The sequence below is a fragment of the Cololabis saira genome, chromosome 9 (assembly GCF_033807715.1).
Source record: "Cololabis saira isolate AMF1-May2022 chromosome 9, fColSai1.1, whole genome shotgun sequence".
In the NCBI taxonomy this organism is placed as follows: domain Eukaryota; kingdom Metazoa; phylum Chordata; class Actinopteri; order Beloniformes; family Belonidae; genus Cololabis; species Cololabis saira.
In genome coordinates this window covers 47,857,557-47,877,769 of record NC_084595.1, presented here as the reverse complement: position 1 = coordinate 47,877,769, position 20,213 = coordinate 47,857,557, and the positions used below count along the sequence as shown (strand labels likewise).

General features: G+C 43.3%; 1 protein-coding gene across 2 annotated transcripts in view; it reads left to right on the top strand.

The window, feature by feature from the left end:
• The first annotated feature begins 3,990 nt into the window (after positions 1–3,990).
• The window catches only part of fkbp15b (FKBP prolyl isomerase family member 15b), a 61,988-nt gene continuing 45,765 nt past the window's right edge, over positions 3,991–20,213 (top strand). Inside the window, exons 1-8 of one of the 2 annotated variants that reach the window (XM_061729701.1) lie at positions 3,991–4,134; positions 10,072–10,175; positions 10,246–10,324; positions 11,752–11,821; positions 11,928–12,002; positions 12,123–12,221; positions 15,949–16,098; positions 16,238–16,306. In XM_061729701.1, coding sequence (XP_061585685.1) covers positions 4,085–4,134; positions 10,072–10,175; positions 10,246–10,324; positions 11,752–11,821; positions 11,928–12,002; positions 12,123–12,221; positions 15,949–16,098; positions 16,238–16,306 — 696 coding nt within the window. In that variant the 5' untranslated portion in view covers positions 3,991–4,084. Of the gene's footprint in view, positions 4,135–7,615; positions 7,832–10,071; positions 10,176–10,245; positions 10,325–11,751; positions 11,822–11,927; positions 12,003–12,122; positions 12,222–15,948; positions 16,099–16,237; positions 16,307–20,213 lie in introns of those variants that run through there. The other variant, XM_061729702.1, reaches the window with a different exon arrangement.

Genomic DNA, 20,213 nt, shown 5'->3' with positions numbered 1-20,213 from the left:
GGAGAAGGGGGGGCCAGCACAAGAAACTACAGGAGCGACTCTGACACACTAAAGTTTACACTACCTAGAGATTTACCAACACCAGCTAGAGGTTTACTAAACACTAACTATAGGCTTTACTAAACAGAAATGTTTTAAGTTTAGTTTTAAAGGTGGAGGTGGTGTCAGCCTCCTTAACCCAGATTGGAAGTTGGTTCCATAGTAGTGGTGCCTGATAGCAGGCACCACTACAGATGTCAGAATGTCTGCTGATAGCAGACATTCATTTCATCGGAGCTCAAGTCGGCTCAGTTTGTCTTCGTGCGGCATGATGCTCTTCGACGGCCCCTTTAGAGTCCTCGAGAGAGGCCCTAAGTTTTTTTTGCTAGACCTAGGTGGCCGCAAAGAATACGTTGCACTAGACAGGCTTAAACCCGCACACACTGTAGCGGATGAAGCTGTGGTCCCGGCCCAGGTCCCCCGTCGTGGACGCCCTCCACTGAGACCTCCTGTCGGTGCTGCAAAGGATGGACGTTCTAATTTTCCACCTAAGACCGTTGTTTTTTTCTCCGCAGCATCCTGCTCCCAGTGATGCTCCTGTGGTGGTACAGGAAGGACGGCGCAGCCGTTATGGTCGGCTGATTAAGCCACCAGTGAGGGACTGATGGGCCCTTCCAAGGACAACCTTCTGGGTGTTCTGGGGGGGGCTGTGTGGCGGACACAATAACGGACCTCGCACCCATCAGGACTGTATGGAAGGGGGCGTGGTCACAAGCGTCTATTTGGTTGCTTAGCAACGTGTGTTGGTTTTCTGTTCAACCGTTTGTTGTCAACTGACAGTTCTGGTGGTCAGTTGGATTCCGCTGTCACGGAATAAAGACGTGTTTTACCAACCTCTGGAGTTGAGCCTCATCTTGCCACAATATATTATATTTGGGGGCTAACTGTTTCCCAAATATATTAGTGCGTGTGTGAATGAATAAATGAGACGTAAAACGTAAATTTCCTTGTAGAAAGGCGCTTTATGAAAATAAGTCCATTTACTTGTATTAGTTTACAGCGCAGTCTTGCCACATCCAATATAGACTAGACGGGATGTACCAAAAAGTGAATGTAAGGAGCATTTATGGGTACAAGTCGGGAACCGGCCTACTTTACATATTTCAAGGGTGCTGAATCCAAAAAAAACGGTACCCAAGCAAAATTGTGAGTTTTTGACCTTCTAATTTGCATATCAAAATGGCCGCCAAACTGCCTGTCTTGCTCAGTCGTTGGAGCATTTTCCCCAAGTTTTTTTGTAAGTAGGCATTCAAAGATGATGAATTAAGTGTCTAGATCTATAGTCTAGGGTCAGAGCAAGGATATAGTGGAGGCTCAGTGCCTTTTTATGTATATATATGCAAAATACCAACTTTTAAGGTGAAATTAAGCATTATTTGTGTCATTTTTAAGGCCGACATAAATATTCAGTCAATATCACTCTTAAATGTTCCCAGTGTGTATATGATATGTGATGTATTCCATATTACATAATAATTAAGAAAAACACCATTGCAAGTTGTCTGAAAATTCATTTTTTTATGCAAACAAAGCATAATGCTCTTAATTCAAACATCGAAAAATTTAAGTGAATAGGGAAAAAAAACATGAAACTTCCCTTGAACAGTTCTACAGATCAGATCTTGTTTCTGTATATTTTCTTTCATGTTTCTAGCTGAATTGCTTTGCTTTCATCTGTCTTCTTCTGTAAGTTCCATAGGTCACTTGTTTTGGTAAATTGATTTTATACCTTTCTAGTTTGCTTGTGTGCCATTTGTCTTTGGAATTTCATTTTGATTAGTATTTCTTTCTGCAGTCCTTTTCCAAGTTCTTTGGTTACCCATTGCCTTGGTATGCTTGAGGACTACAACTCCACATTTAAACAAGGACATTGGTCATCACTCTGACATACACATTGTAGTGCATAACAGCCCCGATTTTCAGCATTTGGCTATAGGTGGCTGTAGGTGGCTATAGATGGCTGCAGGTGGCTATAGGTGGCTGCAGGTGGCTATAAGTGGCTATAGATGGCTGCAGGTGGCTATAGATGGCTATAGATGGCTGCAGGTGGCTATAGGTGACTATAGATGGCTGCAGGTGGCTATAGGTGACTATAGATGGCTGCAGGTGGCTATAGGTGGCTGCAGGTGGCTATAGGTGACTATAGATGGCTGCAGGTGGCTATAGATGGCTGCAGGTGGCTATAGATGGCTGCAGGTGGCTATAGGTGGCTGCAGGTAGGTGGCTGTAGGTGGCTATAGGTGACTATAGGTGGCTGCAGGTGGCTATAGATGGCTGTAGGTGGCTATAGGTGACTATAGGTGGCTGCAGGTGGCTATAGATGGCTGCAGGTGGCTATAGGTGACTATAGGTGGCTGCAGGTGGCTATAGATGGCTGCAGGTGGCTATAGATGGCTGTAGGTGGCTATAGGTGACTATAGGTGGCTGCAGGTGGCTATAGATGGCTGCAGGTGGCTATAGATGGCTGCAGGTGGCTATAGGTGACTATAGATGGCTGCAGGTGGCTATAGATGGCTGCAGGTGGCTATAGGTGACTATAGGTGGCTGCAGGTGGCTATAGATGGCTGCAGGTGGCTATAGGTGACTATAGGTGGCTGCAGGTGGCTATAGATGGCTGCAGGTGGCTATAGGTGACTATAGATGGCTGCAGGTGGTTGTAGGTGGCTATAGATGGCTGCAGGTGGCTATAGGTGGCTGCAGGTGGCTATAGTTGGCTGCAGGTGGCTATAGTTGGCTGCAGGTGGCTATAGATGGCTGTAGGTGGCTGCAGGTTGCTGTAGGTGGCTGCAGGTGGCTATAGGTTGCTATAGGTGGCTGTAGGTTGCTATAGGTGGCTGTAGGTGGCTGCAGGTTGCTGTAGGTGGCTGCAGGTGGCTATAGGTGGCTGCAGCCTATAGCCACCTGCAGCCACCTATAGGTGGCTGCAGGTGGCTATAGGTGGCTGCAGGTGGCTATAGGTGGCTGTAGGTGGCTGCAGGTTGCTGTAGGTGGCTGCAGGTGGCTATAGGTGGCTGCAGCCACCTATAGGTGGCTGCAGGTGGCTATAGGTGGCTGTAGGTGGCTGCAGGTTGCTATAGGTGGCTGCAGGTGGTTGGAGGTGGCTATAGGTACCAAAGCGTGTGAAACTGTTACGATCCTCTTTGCTGTTAATTCACCTCAGGCAAAGGGTCCTCAGCGATGGGACTGACCATGCTATGTACCGATCTAAATATTCAACTTGGTACGTTTCATGGTGGTCTCTTTTTGAATATTTTTCCCTATTTACCTGGGTTTTTAGAGAATTTAGAGAACAAATGCTTAATTTGCAAAAAAAAAAAAAAACTTGCAATGGATTTTTTTCTTTGTTATCATATAATATGGTGTACATCATATGTCATATCAACAGGGAAAATTTCAGAGTAACTTTTATTTAATATTTATGTCGGCCTTAAAAAATGACACAAATAATGCTTAATTTCACCTTAAAAGTTGGTATTTTGCATATATATATACATAAAGAAGGCACTGAGCCTCCACTATATCCTTGTTTGACCCTTGACTATCGATCTAGAAACTTAATTTCCTCATCTTGATTGCCTACTTACAACAAAAATAGGAGGAAATGGTCCAATAACTGTGCAAGATGGGCAATTTGGCGGCCATTTTAATATGCAAATTAGAAGGTCAAAAACTCAAAATTTCACTCGGGTACCGGTTTTTTTGGACTCAGCACCCTTGAAATATGTAAGGTAGGCCGGTTCCTGACTTGTACCCATAAATGCTCCTTACTTCTTATAAAAGGCCTTTTTTCTGAAATCCGTCTAGACTAATATGGCGGCGACGTTGACGTATCGCAGCAGCTCCATGGAAGGAGGAGGAAGAGACATGACTATGCTCCTGCACTGGCCCTTTGGCGCCCCCCAGTGGTCAGAGCAGGAAGTGAGCGATCGATCAGGTGGAGAGTCAGCTGATTCACCAGGAAGAGGAAGTACCGGACCTGCTGCAAACAAGCTATCTGATCTGGGTGTTTGTTTTATCTGATAAATGACAGATTGAGACTTAAAATATGTTTGGTGGGGACGATGAGGACGGGGACTTCTTGTCCCCCTCTGGAGGGTAAGTTTGTCTTTTATTCACCAAACTGAGGAGGGTTATTAGCCCTGCCAGCTAACTATTTTAGAGCGTCTAGCCAAGGTTAACTTCCTTGGATTGTGGAATAAACCTACATTTAAATCACATCATATTTGTTATATAATAACATCATTTTTATTTAACATATTAAAAAAAAAAAAAGATGTAATGCCCAGCCTAACATTTCAGAGCGGGAACTTTAATTCAGACCCATATTTTCCATTTAGCACGTTTTCACACATAGTTGACTTCTTTTTTTACGTCCCTTTAAAAAAAAAAAAAAAAAAGAAAGAAACAAAACAAACAAACAAAAACGATCTTTGTGCCTATTAATAAATGATTCTTCATTTATAAACTCTCTAGTTTGAAGTGGAGCTCTCCGTCGTTAAAATGCATAATTAGTATTTGAAGAGAGTTTATAGATAAAACCCAGATAAAACAATTGAATCATGACGTCGTTTTTGATAAGACGCTTTTTGTCATGTCAGGGTTAGAAACTGCAAACTTATTGTTGTGAGAAGAATTTAAAAAGAAAAAGGGAGGTAATGTTCATGAATGTGTCCTCAAGACCCTGTTACTTTGCTTTTTTTTTTTTTCATGTTTTAACTACTAGGTTCATAATACAGGACTGTCTCAGAAAATTAGAATATTGTGATAAAGTTCTTTTATTTTCTGTAATGCAATTAAAAATACAAAAATGTCATACATTCTGGATTCATTACAAATCAACTGAAATATTGCAAGCCTTTTATTATTTTAATATTGCTGTTCATGGTTTACAGTTTCCCAGAATATTCTAATGTTTTGAGATAGGATATTTGAGTTTTCTTAAACTGTAAACCATGATCAGCAATATTAAAATAATAAAAGGTTTGCAATATTTCAGTTGATTGGTAATGAATCCAGAATGTATGTCATTTTAGTTTTTTTAATTGCATTACAGAAAATAAAGGACTTTATCACAATATTCAAATTTTCTGAGACAGTCCTGTATAGTCCAGTGGTCTCCACCCCTGCTCCTCTAGATCTGCTGCTCCTCTAGATCTGCTGCTCCTCTAGATCTGCTGCTCCTCTAGATCTGCTGCTCCTCTAGATCTGCTGCTCCTGTAGGGCCCCGTCCACACGTAGCCGGGTATTTTTAAAACCGAATATTTCCCCCCTCCGTTTATAAAAAAATTTGCATCCACATTACATCATTTAAAAAAAAAAACCCCTTCCACACGTAACCGAAGATCTGCGTTTTCGACCACATTCATAAGCATTTCAAACCTGTAGATAATCTGCGGCTCCCGGGGAAGCTGCACCTCCGCGGCTCCGCTTCCCCGGCAGGCGCACGGCGTGCGTCGCCGCGTACCCTACGGCGTAGCTCTGTGTCGGTGTAACGCAGTAAGCGGTGGTCAAGACCAGAGACCATTTATTTAATAGCTTGGAGAACAGATGCTGGATCATCTGTAGTTCTGTAGTAAACAAAAGGCGCACGTCAGAGCAGATTTGTTGTTGTTTTGGCGCATAATGTGACGTTCGAAAACGCAAAACTCTGGTTGTGTGTGTCTACACGCATCTACATAAACAGAGTTTTCAAAAATCTTCACTTTGCCCGGAGTTTTTTTAAACCTTCGTTTATTTGCGTTTTCATGTGGATGACAGGTCAAAACGTAGGAAAATATCTCCGGTTTAGCAGATATCCGCAGATATCCGGCTACGTGTGGACGGGGTCTAGATCTGCTGCTCCTCTAGATCTGCTGCTCCTCTAGATCTAGATCTCCTGCTCCTTTAGATCTGCTGCTCCTCTAGATCTAGATCTCCTGCTCCTCTAGATCTAGATCTCCTGCTCCTTTAGATCTCCTGCTCCTTTAGATCTGCTGCTCCTTTAGATCTGCTGCTCCTTTAGATCTGCTGCTCCTCTAGATCTGCTGCTCCTCTAGATCTGCTGCTCCTCTAGATCTGCTGCTCCTCTAGATCTGCTGCTCCTCTAGATCTAGATCTCCTGCTCCTTTAGATCTGCTGCTCCTCTAGATCTAGATCTCCTGCTCCTCTAGATCTGCTGCTCCTCTAGATCTGCTGCTCCTCTAGATCTGCTGCTCCTCTAGATCTAGATCTCCTGCTCCTCTAGATCTCCTGCTCCTCTAGATCTGCTGCTCCTCTAGATTTCCTGCTCCTCTAGATCTGCTGCTCCTCTAGATCTGCTGCTCCTCTAGATCTGCTGCTCCGCATGTTTGGGATGTTTCCCGGCCTCAGCACACCTGATTCTCATTAACGGTCCTCACATCTCTGTAGTGACACGGCTCCTCGTATCACGGTGCTGCAGCAGGGAAACATCTAAAACCTGCAGGACACAAGATCTCCAGGACCAGGGTTCAAGACCACTGGGATTCAAAGATTAATTGTAGTCAGCAAACAATGAAAATTAAAATTGGTGGCAGTTTCTAACCTTTCTAACCTTTTCTTAACAGAAAAGCTGTCTGCTGTAATCAGACTTGATTTCTATTAATATCCCTGGGCACTCTGCTGTATAACATCTACTAGGGCTGGGGATCCATTCAAATGTCAAGAATCGATTCGATTCCGATATTGATTTGGGTTAGTGTTATTAAAACTGTTTTTTGAGCTGTTGCATGAATGATATGACTGTAGTTCTGCAACATATTAATACTAGTATTATATTGAGATTCAACAGCAAGTATTGCAGCTAATGATGCTGTAAGGACCAAAGCTCCCAGAATGCTGATAGAACTGCTTTCAGAAACATCGTGGTAGGAATTACTAAACAGATCCAGGGAGGAAACAGAGACGGAGGAAATCAGTTTTATTTTTTCCCACATTCCATTTTTATTTGTTCCATTTTCGGTCTATTTTAGCATTTTTTGCAACTGTAACCCCAAGACAGTATATAAAGTAATGAAATATAGACAATTTATGCAATTATAACCTAACACTTTAATGTTTCATACCTTTATTTAAAGGCGAAAACATGGCACCAGTTATTCTTGTGTCCAACAAAACATTTCTTTTTTGGGGATAAACAAAAAAATAACCAAAAGTTGTAATGTAATGATGAAAAAAAAAACAAAATACATAAATAAATAAATAAATAAAAAAAAAAAGTAAAAATCGATCTTTAGACATATGAATCGATTTTTAGGAATTAATATGAGAATCGATTTAGAATTTGGAAATCAATTTTTTCAACACAGGCCTAACATCTACTAGTAATTTATTAGTAAAGATGTGAGTCCATTCTGGCCCACGAGCTGCTGGAGCGTCTGCGTGTTGCTCGTACGATGGCAGCTCTGTGTGGGACGACCTCGTGGTCTTCAGGAGGGCAGGAGGGTTTTTTCTCTTTTTTGCTGCAGCTAATTCCTCTCACATGCTGCTTGTTAGAGGAGCACAGGAGAAAGCGTCTACTAGTGCTTTTCTGCTTGGCCGAGACCGAGGACTGAACCCAGAGTGCTTTTCTTCTGGTATGCTGTTAAATCTGCCACGGTGGTGCGACAGCACGGGGGGACACGAGACCCAGCCCTGGAGGGAAGAGCGGGATCAGACGGTAGAAGGATTAGGACTGGTTTGCAGACGGGCTGGAAGTCTGGTCTCTGGTGCTAACGTTTGGATATGACGGCATCAAGGCTTTCTACATGTCTTTCCTGGGAGATACGTGTGGATACCAGTGGAAGGAGTTCCAGGGGTCAGTTAAACGCTGCTGTGTCGTGGCTTTATCCACTGCCTAATTAAGAAAGAAAGAAAAGATTAGCAGTTCTTGTGATAAGATCACAAATTATGACCAAATACATTTTCGTAGTATCTAGTATCATCTAATATTTTGCTGTCTGGGTTTTTTCAAATGTAAGGATCAGATATTTCACTTTTCCATAGTTATGTCCTGAAAGATCCACGTGTTCGTTTGTCTGGTGCACCATAAGAAAAACTAGTGAACACAATCACATTTTAATACAAGCTTAATTATATCATGCATAATATTTTCCGGCCGGGGCTGCACTTTTCTCAAACCCCAGAGGTGGGAGAGAAACGCACACGGTGCTCATGGATCCAGTCGTATTTCTACTAAAACAGGTTTGTTATGGGTGTGGATGTTGAACCGTATCTGTGGAGCCGCTGCGAGAAACACACCTGAACATGTCACACTTTCACATAGGGCTGGGCGATATATCGAGATTTTAATATGTTGTCTAGAGACAACATCTGTTGTATTAGACGCTATATAAATAAAATTGAATTGAATTGAATTGAATTGAATATATATCGATATATTTTCAAACGCAATATGGTACGAGACAATATCGTTTATATCGATTTAAAAATGTTTTTTTTTTTTTTTTTTTCATGATTTTGATATAGCTTATTTTGTGACAAATTGACTTGAATATTTTATTTGAGATTTGCACAAATGTTTTGTTATTTGCACAGTTTTTTCTCTTTTCATTCATTCCATTTTCACAAAACCAACCCAACCTTTACAGCAGTGTCGAGGAATTTAATGACAATAATGACATAATGGTTGTATATAGCAGGCTAAATGCTTCATAGGTTAATGCAGAAAACAAATGAAGTGAAATAGCTGAACGCTGATTTGAACATCGGTTTATTCTAACCTTACGTAGAGATAGTGATCATAATGTAGTTATCTGTAACTACAGTGACGTCTGCGGTTTCTTTGGTGAAGGGGCATGTATGAGGTTATTTCTGTCTTCTCAGTAGGAACAACTACTTTAGTAGATGCAGTGATTAAAAAGTGACACCTGAAGGCCAAACATTTTACATGAGGTAAATGTATATATTGACTGTAGCTATTGTTGTTGACCGATAAATGGTGCTGATGGTGTACCAAAGAAACAAAGAAAAATGTATTTTACTTTACTTTCTTTCTTTATTTTTTCTGGAGGGGGGTATTCACTATTTTAAGGCGGCGACTCTGAATGTTGGAGAGACGGATGTGAAGGTCCCTGTTTTGCCGTCCCCTTACAGATGCATCTTCTTTTTGATTTCTTCTTGATTATTTATTTGCTTGGTATTAGTCTTGGATTGACTGTACATCGGATTTTGGTTGATGATTTGTTTTACTTATTCATTGGTTGATTTATTTATTTATTTTTTTTATGAAAAACAATGCAATATTGATACTGCGATGATGTAAATCCTGTATGGCTGACTTTAATTCTTTAATAAAAAGTTTAATAACAAAAAAAAAGTGACACCTGAAACTAGGGCTGGGCGATATATCGAGATTTTAATATATATCGATATATTTTCAAACGCAATATGGTACGAGACAATATCGTTTATATCGATTAGAAAAAAAAAAATATTTTTTTTTACATTTTTTTTTAATGATTTTGATATAGCTTATTTCGTGACAAATTGACTTGAATGTTTTATTTGAGATTTGAACAAATGTTTTGTTATTTGCACAACTGTCAACCTCAGTGGAAAAGTCTGCCTGTTACTGTCTACATTGTATTAATTACACAGTGTATTTTAATTTAATTGTTATGCAGGAAAGGGATATTTGTCTTATTTTATTCAAGAAGCATTTTTATTCTATATATGCAGGCAGTTTATTTTTATTTCATTTGTTTTATACATGTTGATATTGTGCAGACCTCTGTTAATAAAGGTACGAGGCTTTGTATTAAAACTGACTGTTTTTTTAAGGGTTTGCCTCAGAAAAAAATGAAGCTAACAGAGATGCTAACAGAGATGCTATGCTATAATGCTTTGGGGGAAACTCCAATTATGGCACAGAATAAATATCAATATATATCGAGTATCGCCATTCAGCTAGAAAATATCGAGATATGACTTTTGGTCCATATCGCCCAGCCCTACCTGAAACTGGATTTTATTTTTAGAGAATAAGCACCAGCTGGAGTAAAACAGTTGTACATGTTTTCTGACTTTTCCTTCCAGAGCCAAGTTGGCCTCCCTGTTTGGCCTGGACCACGCAGCGAGCCAGGGCAACGAGTCGTTCCAGTACACGGCCCCCAAACAGCCCAAGAAGGGCTCGGGTCCAGGTGAGTGGAGACACGAGTGGCTTCACACGGAGCTGTGACGGGGAAGCGTGACCAGTGTTTTTATCTGCAGGGCCTGCCGGTCAGAAAGCATCCCCGCCACCTGAAACCCCGGCAGTGTTGTTCGCCTCAGCAGTTCAAGCCTACAAATAGTGAGTTAAGACACCTACTACTTCTATTCTATTCTTCATCTGTTTTTTTCTTCTCATGACTTTAAAGTCCTTTTAAAATTAGTTTTTAGCCATCATTTATAACATTTTATGTATATTTGATTTTATGTATATAAGTTAGGGCTGGGCGATATGGACCAAAAGTCATATCTCGATATTTTCTAGCTGAATGGCGATACTCGATATATATCGATGTTCTTTCTGTGCCATAATTGGAGTTTCCCCCAAAGCATTATAGCATAGCATCTCTGTTAGCTTCATTTTTTTCTGAGGCAAACCCTTAAAAAAACAGTCAGTTTTAATACAAAGCCTCGTGCCAAATGTCACACAGGTTCCTTTATTAACAGAGGTCTGCACAATATCAAAATGTATAAAACAAATGAAATAAAAATAAACTGCCTGCATATATAGAATAAAAATGCTTCTTGAATAAAATAAAACAAATCCCTTTCCTGCATAACAATTAAATTAAAATACACTGTGCAATTAATACAATGTAGACAGTAACAGGCAGACTTTTCCACTGAGGTTGACAGTTGTGCAAATAACAAAACATTTGTGCAAATCTCAAATAAAACATTCAAGTCAATTTGTCACAAAATAAGCTATATCAAAATCGTAAAAAAAAAAATTTAAATCGATATAAACGATATTGTCTCGTACCATATCGCGTTTAAAAATATATCGATATATATTAAAATCTCGATATATTGCCCAATCCTAATATAGGTGTGTTACTGTGTAGAGTAAGTTCCAGGTCAGGTGGACTACTCTGCTCTGTTATATGTATTGTGCATTTGTAATTGTGACTTCTTGTTTTATTCTGTTTCAACCTGACAAGGGACTTCAGATGAAAATGAGCCTGATGGCTATATCTGGCATATTTACATTTATGTATGTACTTATTTAAATGTTTATTAATATGCGCTGTCCCTATTCTACAGAAGAGTATTAGGGACATGCAGGAGAAAAAAAATTTGAGAGGGGAAGATTTTTTTTTTATTTGTGCACTTCGAGAAAAAAGTCGAAATGTCGAGAAAAAAGTTGAAATGTCGAGATTAATGTTGAAATACAATTTCAAGAATAAAGTTGAAATTTCGTGAATAAAGTCAGAATTTCGAGAATAAATTTAAAATACATTTAGACTTTTTTCTCGAAATTGTACTTCAACATTAATCTCGACATTTCGACTTTTTTCTCGACATTTCAACGTTTTTCTCGAAGTGCATGATGAAAAAAAATGTTCCTCCTCTAAAATATTATTTTTATTTTTATTCTGCCTGGCCTTAATACTCTTCCGTACTATTCTAAATAAATAAAAATAAAACAAAAAGTTGACAGGAATTGTGGGAGAAGAAGTGGAAGCTTTAAAATCTTGAAAAGTTTTCCTCCCGCCGTGTTTCCCGCAGCGTTGACGGGCAGTATGTGAAGCAGGGGAAGCTGGGCGCGGCGGTGCTGGGCAGCAACAAAACCAACGAGGTTGGAACACTGCAACCTTATTACTTGGTTGAGATTATTGGTGTGACAGTTGTTTATCATAAAGAGAGAGAGAGAGAGAGATAATTGTATTTGTTTTTTTCTGCAGTATAAACTGCTTCTGTACATGAGCCAACAGAAACAAGTGACAGCTGCCAAGATTCATGTTGGATTTATTCTCACGGTTGGTATAGTGACGGATGCATAACCAGACTATCTGAAATGTCACACTTGGCACTGAACCAGGTGTGGTCATGTTTACAAGCTCTCAAGATTGAATTTAATTATATTTCCTCTGTTGTAGGTCCAGCCAAACAATTACTGTACTTTTTATGACGACCAGAGGCAGAACTGGTCCCTGATGTTTCAGACGGATAAAATGGCATCAGACTTTTGCAAAGAGGTGAGCATTACAGGAGCATTACATTATTAGCATTACAGGAGAACACTCTGTCATTCTGAGTTTTGAGCAAGTAAGCAAACTGTAGGCTTGTATTTGCTGAAAAGTTATATACCTACGTGCACGTTAATTAGGGCCTTCGCACTTGCAGCGCGAAGGCCCTATTATATCTGTAGGGTTTTTTTTTTTTTTTCTTTTTTTATCCTCGTTTTTCTTACGACGAAAGGAGGGCCTTTTCTCCCCCTAAACGTGCCCCAAAAGTCACCAAATTTTGCACCTGGCAAAAAATTTGATATTTAATGGTTTGCATTAATGGGCGTGGCAAAATGGCTCAACAGCGCCCCCTAGAAAACTTTGTGCCTCAAGCCCCACAATATGGTTTGACGTACATGCACCAAAATCGGTACACACCTGTATCATGTCGCAACTTAAAGAAATGTCTCTTGGCGCCATGGCCGAAACCCAACAGGAACTCGTCCATTTTGAATTAATCGTGTAATTTTGGCGCAATTTATGCCATTCCTTCGGCAGTTAATGCGGCCCGAACCGTAACGTACACCCAGGTGTGTTATACATCAAAATTAGCGTCTCCATCCTGCGACAACACGCATTACTTTTCTCAGTCAAAAGCGTTACCGTGGCGACGATAGACGCCAAAGAGCGCGCCCCTCCTTCATCTGATTGGTCCATATTGGATAGTTCCTACTTTCTGCCATAACTTTTGAATGGTTTGACATAAAGACTCGTGGCTGGTATCATCCCCTAAATGTCCAGGCCTGAAGAATCTACATGCAAGTCATACAAGCTTCCACTGCAGCCTGAACGTGCACGAGGGTGTGAGGGCCCGTTCATCACTGCTTACAGCTTTAATTATTCTTTGTCCATCCATCGTCCGCCGCTTATCCGTTCCCGGGTCGTGGGGGCAGCAGTCTCAACAGAGATGCCCAGACTTCCTTCACCCCAGACACTTCCTCCATCTCTTCCTCCAGCTCTTCCTCCAGCTCTTCCTCCAGCTCCTCCTCCATCTCTTCCTCCTTCTCTTCCTCCTGCTCTTCCTCCATCTCTTCCTCCATCTCTTCCTCTATCTCTTCCTCCAGCTCTTCCTCCAGCTCTTCCTCCAGCTCTTCCTCCAGCTCTTCCTCCAGCTCTTCCTCCAGCTCTTCCGAGGGGAGTCCGAGGCGTTCCCAGGCCAGCCGAGGGACATAGTCTCTCCAGCGTGTCCTGGGTCTTCCCCGGGGTCTCCTCCCGGAGGGATATGCCTGGAACACATCCCTAGGGAGGAGGGACATGCCTGGAACTCCTCCCTAGGGAGGAGGGACGTGCCTGGAACACCTCCCTAGGGAGGAGGGACGTGCCTGGAACACCTCCCCTAGGGAGGAGGGACGTGCCTGGAACACCTCCCTAGGGAGGAGGGACATGCCTGGAACACCTCCCTAGGGAGGAGGGACCTGCCTGGAACACCTCCCTAGGGAGGAGGGACATGCCTGGAACACCTCCCTAGGGAGGAGGGACATGCCTGGAACACCTCCCTAGGGAGGTTGGACATGCCTGGAACACCTCCCTAGGGAGGTGGGACATGCCTGGAACACCTCCCTAGGGAGGTGGGACATGCCTGGAACACCTCCCTAGGGAGGAGGGACATGCCTGGAACACCTCCCTAGGGAGGAGGGACATGCCTGGAACACCTCCCTAGGGAGGCGTCCACGAGGATCCGGTACAGATGTCCAAGCCACCTCAGCTTACTCCTCTCAATGTGAAGGAGTAGCGGCTCGACTCCGAGCTCCTCCCGGGTGACCGAACTCCTCACCCTATCTCTAAGGGGGCGTCCAGCCACCCTGCGGAGGAAACTCATCTCTAAGGGAGCGTCCAGCCACCCTGCGGAGGAAACTCATCTCTAAGGGAGCGTCCAGCCACCCTGCGGAGGAAACTCATCTCTAAGGGAGCGTCCAGCCGCCCTGCGGAGGAAACTCATCTCTAAGGGAGCGTCCAGCCACCCTGCGGAGGAAACTCATCTCAGCCGCTTGTATCCGCGATCTTGTCCTTTCGGTCACTACCCAAAGTTCCTGACCATAGGTGAGGGTAGGTGCGTAGATTGACCGGTAAATCGAGAGCTTCGCCTTTCGACTCAGCTCCTTCTTCACCACGACGGTCCGGTACATCGACCGCACCCCCGGTGCCACTGAGGAGCTTACGAACCACCTCAGTGACCTCAGCTTGGGTCATGGATGAGCACGCCCCAGAGTCCCCACTCTCTGCTTCCTCAGTGGAAGGCATGTCAGTCGGGTTGAGGAGATCCTCGAAGTATTACTGCTTCCCCCTTCTGAGGCGACGAACGGTCCGCCAGAATTTCCTCGAGGCCGACCGAAAGTCTTCCTCCATGGCCTCCCCGAACTCCTCCCAGACCCGGGTTTTTGCCTCCAGGACCGCCCGAGTTGCGGCTCGCTTGGCCTGCCGGTACCTATCTACTGCGTCAGGAGTCCCACAAGCTAACATAGCCTGGTAAGACTCCTTCTTCAGTCCGACGGCATCCTGTACTTCCGGTGTCCACCACCGGGTTCTAGGATTGCGTCCACAACTTCGAACCGCCGCGTCGACAATGGAGGCAGAGAACATGGTCCACTCGGACTCAATGTCCCTCGCCTCCCCCGGGATCTGAGAGAAGCTCTCCCGGAGGTGAGAGTTGAAGATGTCCCTGACAGAGGGCTCGGCCAGATGTTCCCAACAGACCCTCACAATCCGTTTGGGTCTGCTCGGTCTGTCCAGCCTCCTCCTCCGCCAGCGCATCCAACTCACCACCAGGTGGTGATCAGTTGACAGCTCAGCCCCTCTCTTCACCCGAGTGTCCAAGACATGCGGCCGAAGGTCAGATGAAACGACAACAAAGTCGATCATTGACCTCCGGCCTAGAGTGTCCTGGTGCCACGTGCACTGTTGGACACTCTTATGCTTGAACATGGTGTTCATTATGGATAAACTGCGACTAGCACAGAAGTCCAACAACAAAACACTGCTCGGGTTCAGATCGGGGAGGCCGTTCCTCCCAATCACGCCTCTCCAGGTATCACTGTCATTGCCCACGTGAGCGTTGAAGTCCCCCAGTAGAACAATGGAGTCCCCAGTTGGAGCACTATCAAGTACTCCTCCCAGGGACCCCAAGAAGGCCGGGTACTCCGCACTGCTGCTCGGCCCGTAGGCACAAACAACAGTGAGAGACCTTTCCCCGACCCGAAGGCGCAGGGAAGCGACCCTCTCCTTCACCGGGGTGAACTCCAACACATGGCGGCTGAGCTGGGGGGCTATAACCAAGCCCACCCCAGCCCGCCGCCTCTCACCCTGGGCAACTCCAGAGTAGTGGAGGGTCCAGCCCCTTTCAAGGAGCTAACCACAGGCAAAAGACCCGGCCACCAGGCGCTGCCTCCAGGGAGGGGCCCCAACCCCAGGCCTGGCTCCAGGGAGGGGCCCCGGTGAGGCCAATCCGGGCGATGTAACTGTCCTTTGTTTTTTCTTCTTCATGACAAGCTTGTGAACCGCTCTTACTCTGGCCCGTCACCCAGGACCTGTTTGCCATGGGAGACCCTACCAGGGGCATAAGTGCCCCCGACAACATAGCTCCTAGGATCACTCAGGCACACAAACCCCTCCTAAGGTGGCGGTTCAAGGAGGGGTTAATTAATTAATTATTGTTTGTGTTTTTCTAAATGAATGAGGGCCAGTTTTCTTTTGCCTTTAGGTCTGCTTGGCTAAAGCAAACAGCACAACCTCCTTAGATGCTGTTGTGATTCAAGATCTGGTTCTCGGTGAGGGCCAAGCTGTGGATGTTGGAGACTCTCTGGAGTTGGTGTATACGGGCTGGCTGCTGCAGAATCACGCCGTCGGAAAGGTCTCACAATCGCGTCCTTATTCAAATACATTTCAGGAACATTTCTTCATGTGAATTATTATTATTATTATTATTATTATTATTATTATAACACGATGATATACAGTTCATTATATTATACTATTGACTATTTTTGCAGATGTTTGACTCCAACCAGAACAAAGACAAGCTGCTGCGACTTAAGATTGGAGCCGGGAAAGTTATCAAAGTGAGTGAAACCATGTTGTTATGATTAAGAATGGCAAATTTGGCTTTCAAGGAGTCTAGGTTGGAGTGCAAATGATACAAAAAAACAACAATAATTGAAAATATTCATTTTAAGATTGGATATAATTGATTGTGTGCGTGTGTGACAAGTTTGACCCATGACCACATTTTTGCCTTCTTTAACTGTGGTTAAAGGAGCATGAGGCTCCTTTTAAGAAATGAGACTCATTAGCGCCACCTTCGCCACGACGGCCGTCGGGGGTACTGCAGCCAACAGCGAAGCAGGCACGGGAGAACGGGGAGAACGCGCATGCAGCGTCATTTTGACGTCACATCCGCAGGACAGCGCGGGAAATTCAGCCCCACAATTGCAGCACATTTTGCAGCACACAGCCTGTTCAAGACAACGGAGAGATACGCTAGAGGGCTCATTCTTTTTGGTTTGGAACGCTTCATCTGACATTATTACTAGAAAACTTAAAACGTATACAAATTTTTTTCATAAATCCTGCCTCAACCCTGCCTCATGCTCCTTTAAGCTTCTTAGGTTAAATGCTTTGTTTTAATTTATCACAAAGGCAGACCATGTAAGTAGGCAACAGGTTTGCAAACAGTCATACAGCGCTATCAAAAACCACCATAACCCCAGCTTATACAGAGCATGCCAACAACTCATTCTTTTTTGGATATAGATATTTTTATCCCCTGATTTTTTTTTACCACCTAGTGCTCTTACCAGTCAGTAAGTCCTGGGCGTTGCTCAACCCCAGGAGTTCCTGCACTGAGCTCAGGTCTTACTTTAGTAGTGAGCAGCTTCTTTTCACCAGACAGGGTGGGGTTTCTCCGGCCGGACTTAGCGCGTGGAAGGATCCCGTTATAGAGGGTCTGCATTGACGTCACTTCCCCACTGGACCAGCCCCCTTACTCGAGTGGCAAAACATCCAACTGGCAAAAACAGCTGCAACTAGTGGAGAAGACGGGATAACAGCCGATTATCGGCTTAAATTAAGGCAGTTGGACTTGACAGTGACCCGTACAGTTACCCCAAGAACCAGTGGTCCATCGACATTAATATTTGGTACAGTTACCCCAAGAACCAGTGGTCCATGGACATTAATATTTGGTACAGTTACCCCAAGAACCAGTGGTCCATGGACATTAATATTTGGTACAGTTACCAAGAACCAGTGGTCCATGGACATTAATATTTGGTACAGTTACCAAGAACCAGTGGTCCATGGACATTAATATTTGGTACAGTTACCAAGAACCAGTGGTCCATGGACATTAATATTTGGTACAGTTACCAAGAACCAGTGGTCCATGGACATTAATATTTGGTACAGTTACCAAGAACCAGTGGTCCATGGACATTAATATTTGGTACAGTTACCAAGAACCAGTGGTCCATGGACATTAATATTTGGTACAGTTACCAAGAACCAGTGGTCCATGGACATTAATATTTGGTACAGTTACCCCAAGAACCAGTGGTCCATGGACATTAATATTTGGTACAGTTACCAAGAACCAGTGGTCCATGGCATTAATATTTGGTACAGTTACCCCAAGAACCAGTGGTCCATGGACATTCATATTTGGCCACAAATCCAGTTTCCTGATATTTATATGTACTTCTATTCAATTTTATTTATATAGCGTCTAATACAACAAAAGTTGTCTCTAGGTACTTTCCAGAGACCCAGAACATGAACCCCCGAGCAATTATTACATAAACAATGGCAGGTAAAAACTCCCCTTTAGGAGGGGAGAAACCTGGACCAGGACCTGGCTCATAAGGGGGGACCCTCCTGCTGGAGGCCAGACTGGGGGGTCGGGGACGTCAGCAGCACAGCAGACATCCACACAGGCAGGTGGAAGCAGCAGCGGGAGGACTTAATTTCTACACCGGGGAAATACACGAAGCAAAGCTTGAAGGCTTACAAAAGTCTTGAGCTTGGTCTGACTTCAAGGCAGGATTTGTTGTAGAATTTAAAGTGATGAGGACACCGAACTTTATGATTTGACCGTTTAACGTTAGCTACCCAAAAATCCAACATTACCTGATACTAAATGGGAACCACAAATCCACGTTTCGGTGCCTGGAATCCAGTCGTTTCTGTGAATTGCTTCTTGTTTCTTAAATTATTTTTCAGCAGTCTGTAAAACGATAACTCAGATTTCTTGCTAAATCTATGAGTTCAGTCGATCGCACAACAGCTCTTTCCCATTTTAGATGTTTTCCAGTTGCTCAAACTGAAAGTTTACGCTGACACTCAGTCTTTCTGACACTCAGTCTTTCTGACACTCAGTGGACGAAACCCGCTGTGAAGTCGCATCTGTGACGTCATGCACATTCCCTCCATTCCAGCCAGATCCTCCTACCCCATCTGTCCCCGGCTGGCCAGAGGGGGCAGTAGAACCAGAGGGGCTAGTAGAACCAGGACTGGCCAGAGGGGGCAGTAGAGCCAGAGGGGCTAGTAGAACCAGAGGGGCTAGTAGAACCAGGACTGGCCAGAGGGGGCAGTAGAGCCAGAGGGGCTAGTAGAACCAGAGGGGCTAGTAGAACCAGGACTGGCCAGAGGGGGCAGTAGAGCCAGAGGGGGCAGTAGAGCCAGGGGGGGCAGTAGAACCAGAGGGGGCAGTAGAACCAGAGGGGGCAGTAGAACCAGAGGGGGCAGTAGAGCCCAGGACTGGTCCATGTTTTTGTGAGGGTAGCTCACATTAGCTACCCAAGGGAACACGGGGAGAACATGCAAACTCCACACAGAAAGATCCTTTCACCAACCCCACCCAGGGTGTGCTGCTGAAGTCATGGGAAAGTAAACATGCCTTCAACGTGTCCCCAACAAATATAATTCTAATAAATAAACTCTGTGATGAAGCACTCGTAATAAAAAAAATTGTGAAAAATTTAAGTGCAAAAAAGATTGTAGTAACACGTAATGTCCAAATGCACGATTTTTAAGTTTCAGGCGTTATGGATCTCTATTTCCCATGAGTCATGAATAAGCTGAAAATATATGTTACTGTATAGTAATAATATTATACTAAGTATAATAGGATCATTTTATCAATCACATAAAAGATTCTTGGTCTGGATGTCACACTTCCATCTGACCTCTGCTTGGAAGAGTTTTGTGTAGCATTATTGGGGGTTGGGGGCAGGGGCATTAATAAGTTTTATGTTTGTTTAACGTCTTATGTAAAGCACTTTGTGTTGCATTTTTATGCATGAAAAGCGCTATATAAATGAAGTTTGATTTGATTGATCTTAACCTTATGAAATAATAACAAAAAGACAGTAAAAACTTGGTCTCAGTATTTACTGTAGAATAAGATGCTACTAAGAAAACTTGACCTAAATGTTTGGCCTTCCCTAAATTTTATGTTCTCTTTTTTTATTTATTTTGTTGTTAAAGGCTTCCAGAAAGAGACAGGTGTAAAGTAGAAAGTTCCTAGTTGCATTGAATCCATGCTATTTTTTTAGTTAACGTGTACAAAATAAGAAAAAAAATGTTTCTACAGGCAGAAAGTACACGTCGGACGAAGATATATAATTTTCTATCATCTTGGGACGCCTCAACATAGTTTTTTTTTTTTTTTGTTATTAAACTTTTTATTAAAGAAATAAAGTCAGCCTTACAGGATATACATAATCGCAGTCTCAATATTTTCATAAAAAAGAAAAAAAAATTCAAATAAATAAATCAACCAATGAGTAAGTAAAACAAATTATCAACCAAAGTCCAATGTACAGTCAATCCAAGATTAATATCAAGTAAGTAGAGAAATCAAGAAGAGATCAAAAAGAACATGCATCTATAAAGGGACAGCAAAAAAGGGACCTTCACATCCGTCTCTCGAACATTCAGATGAGTCACCTTAAAATAGTGAATACTCCCCTT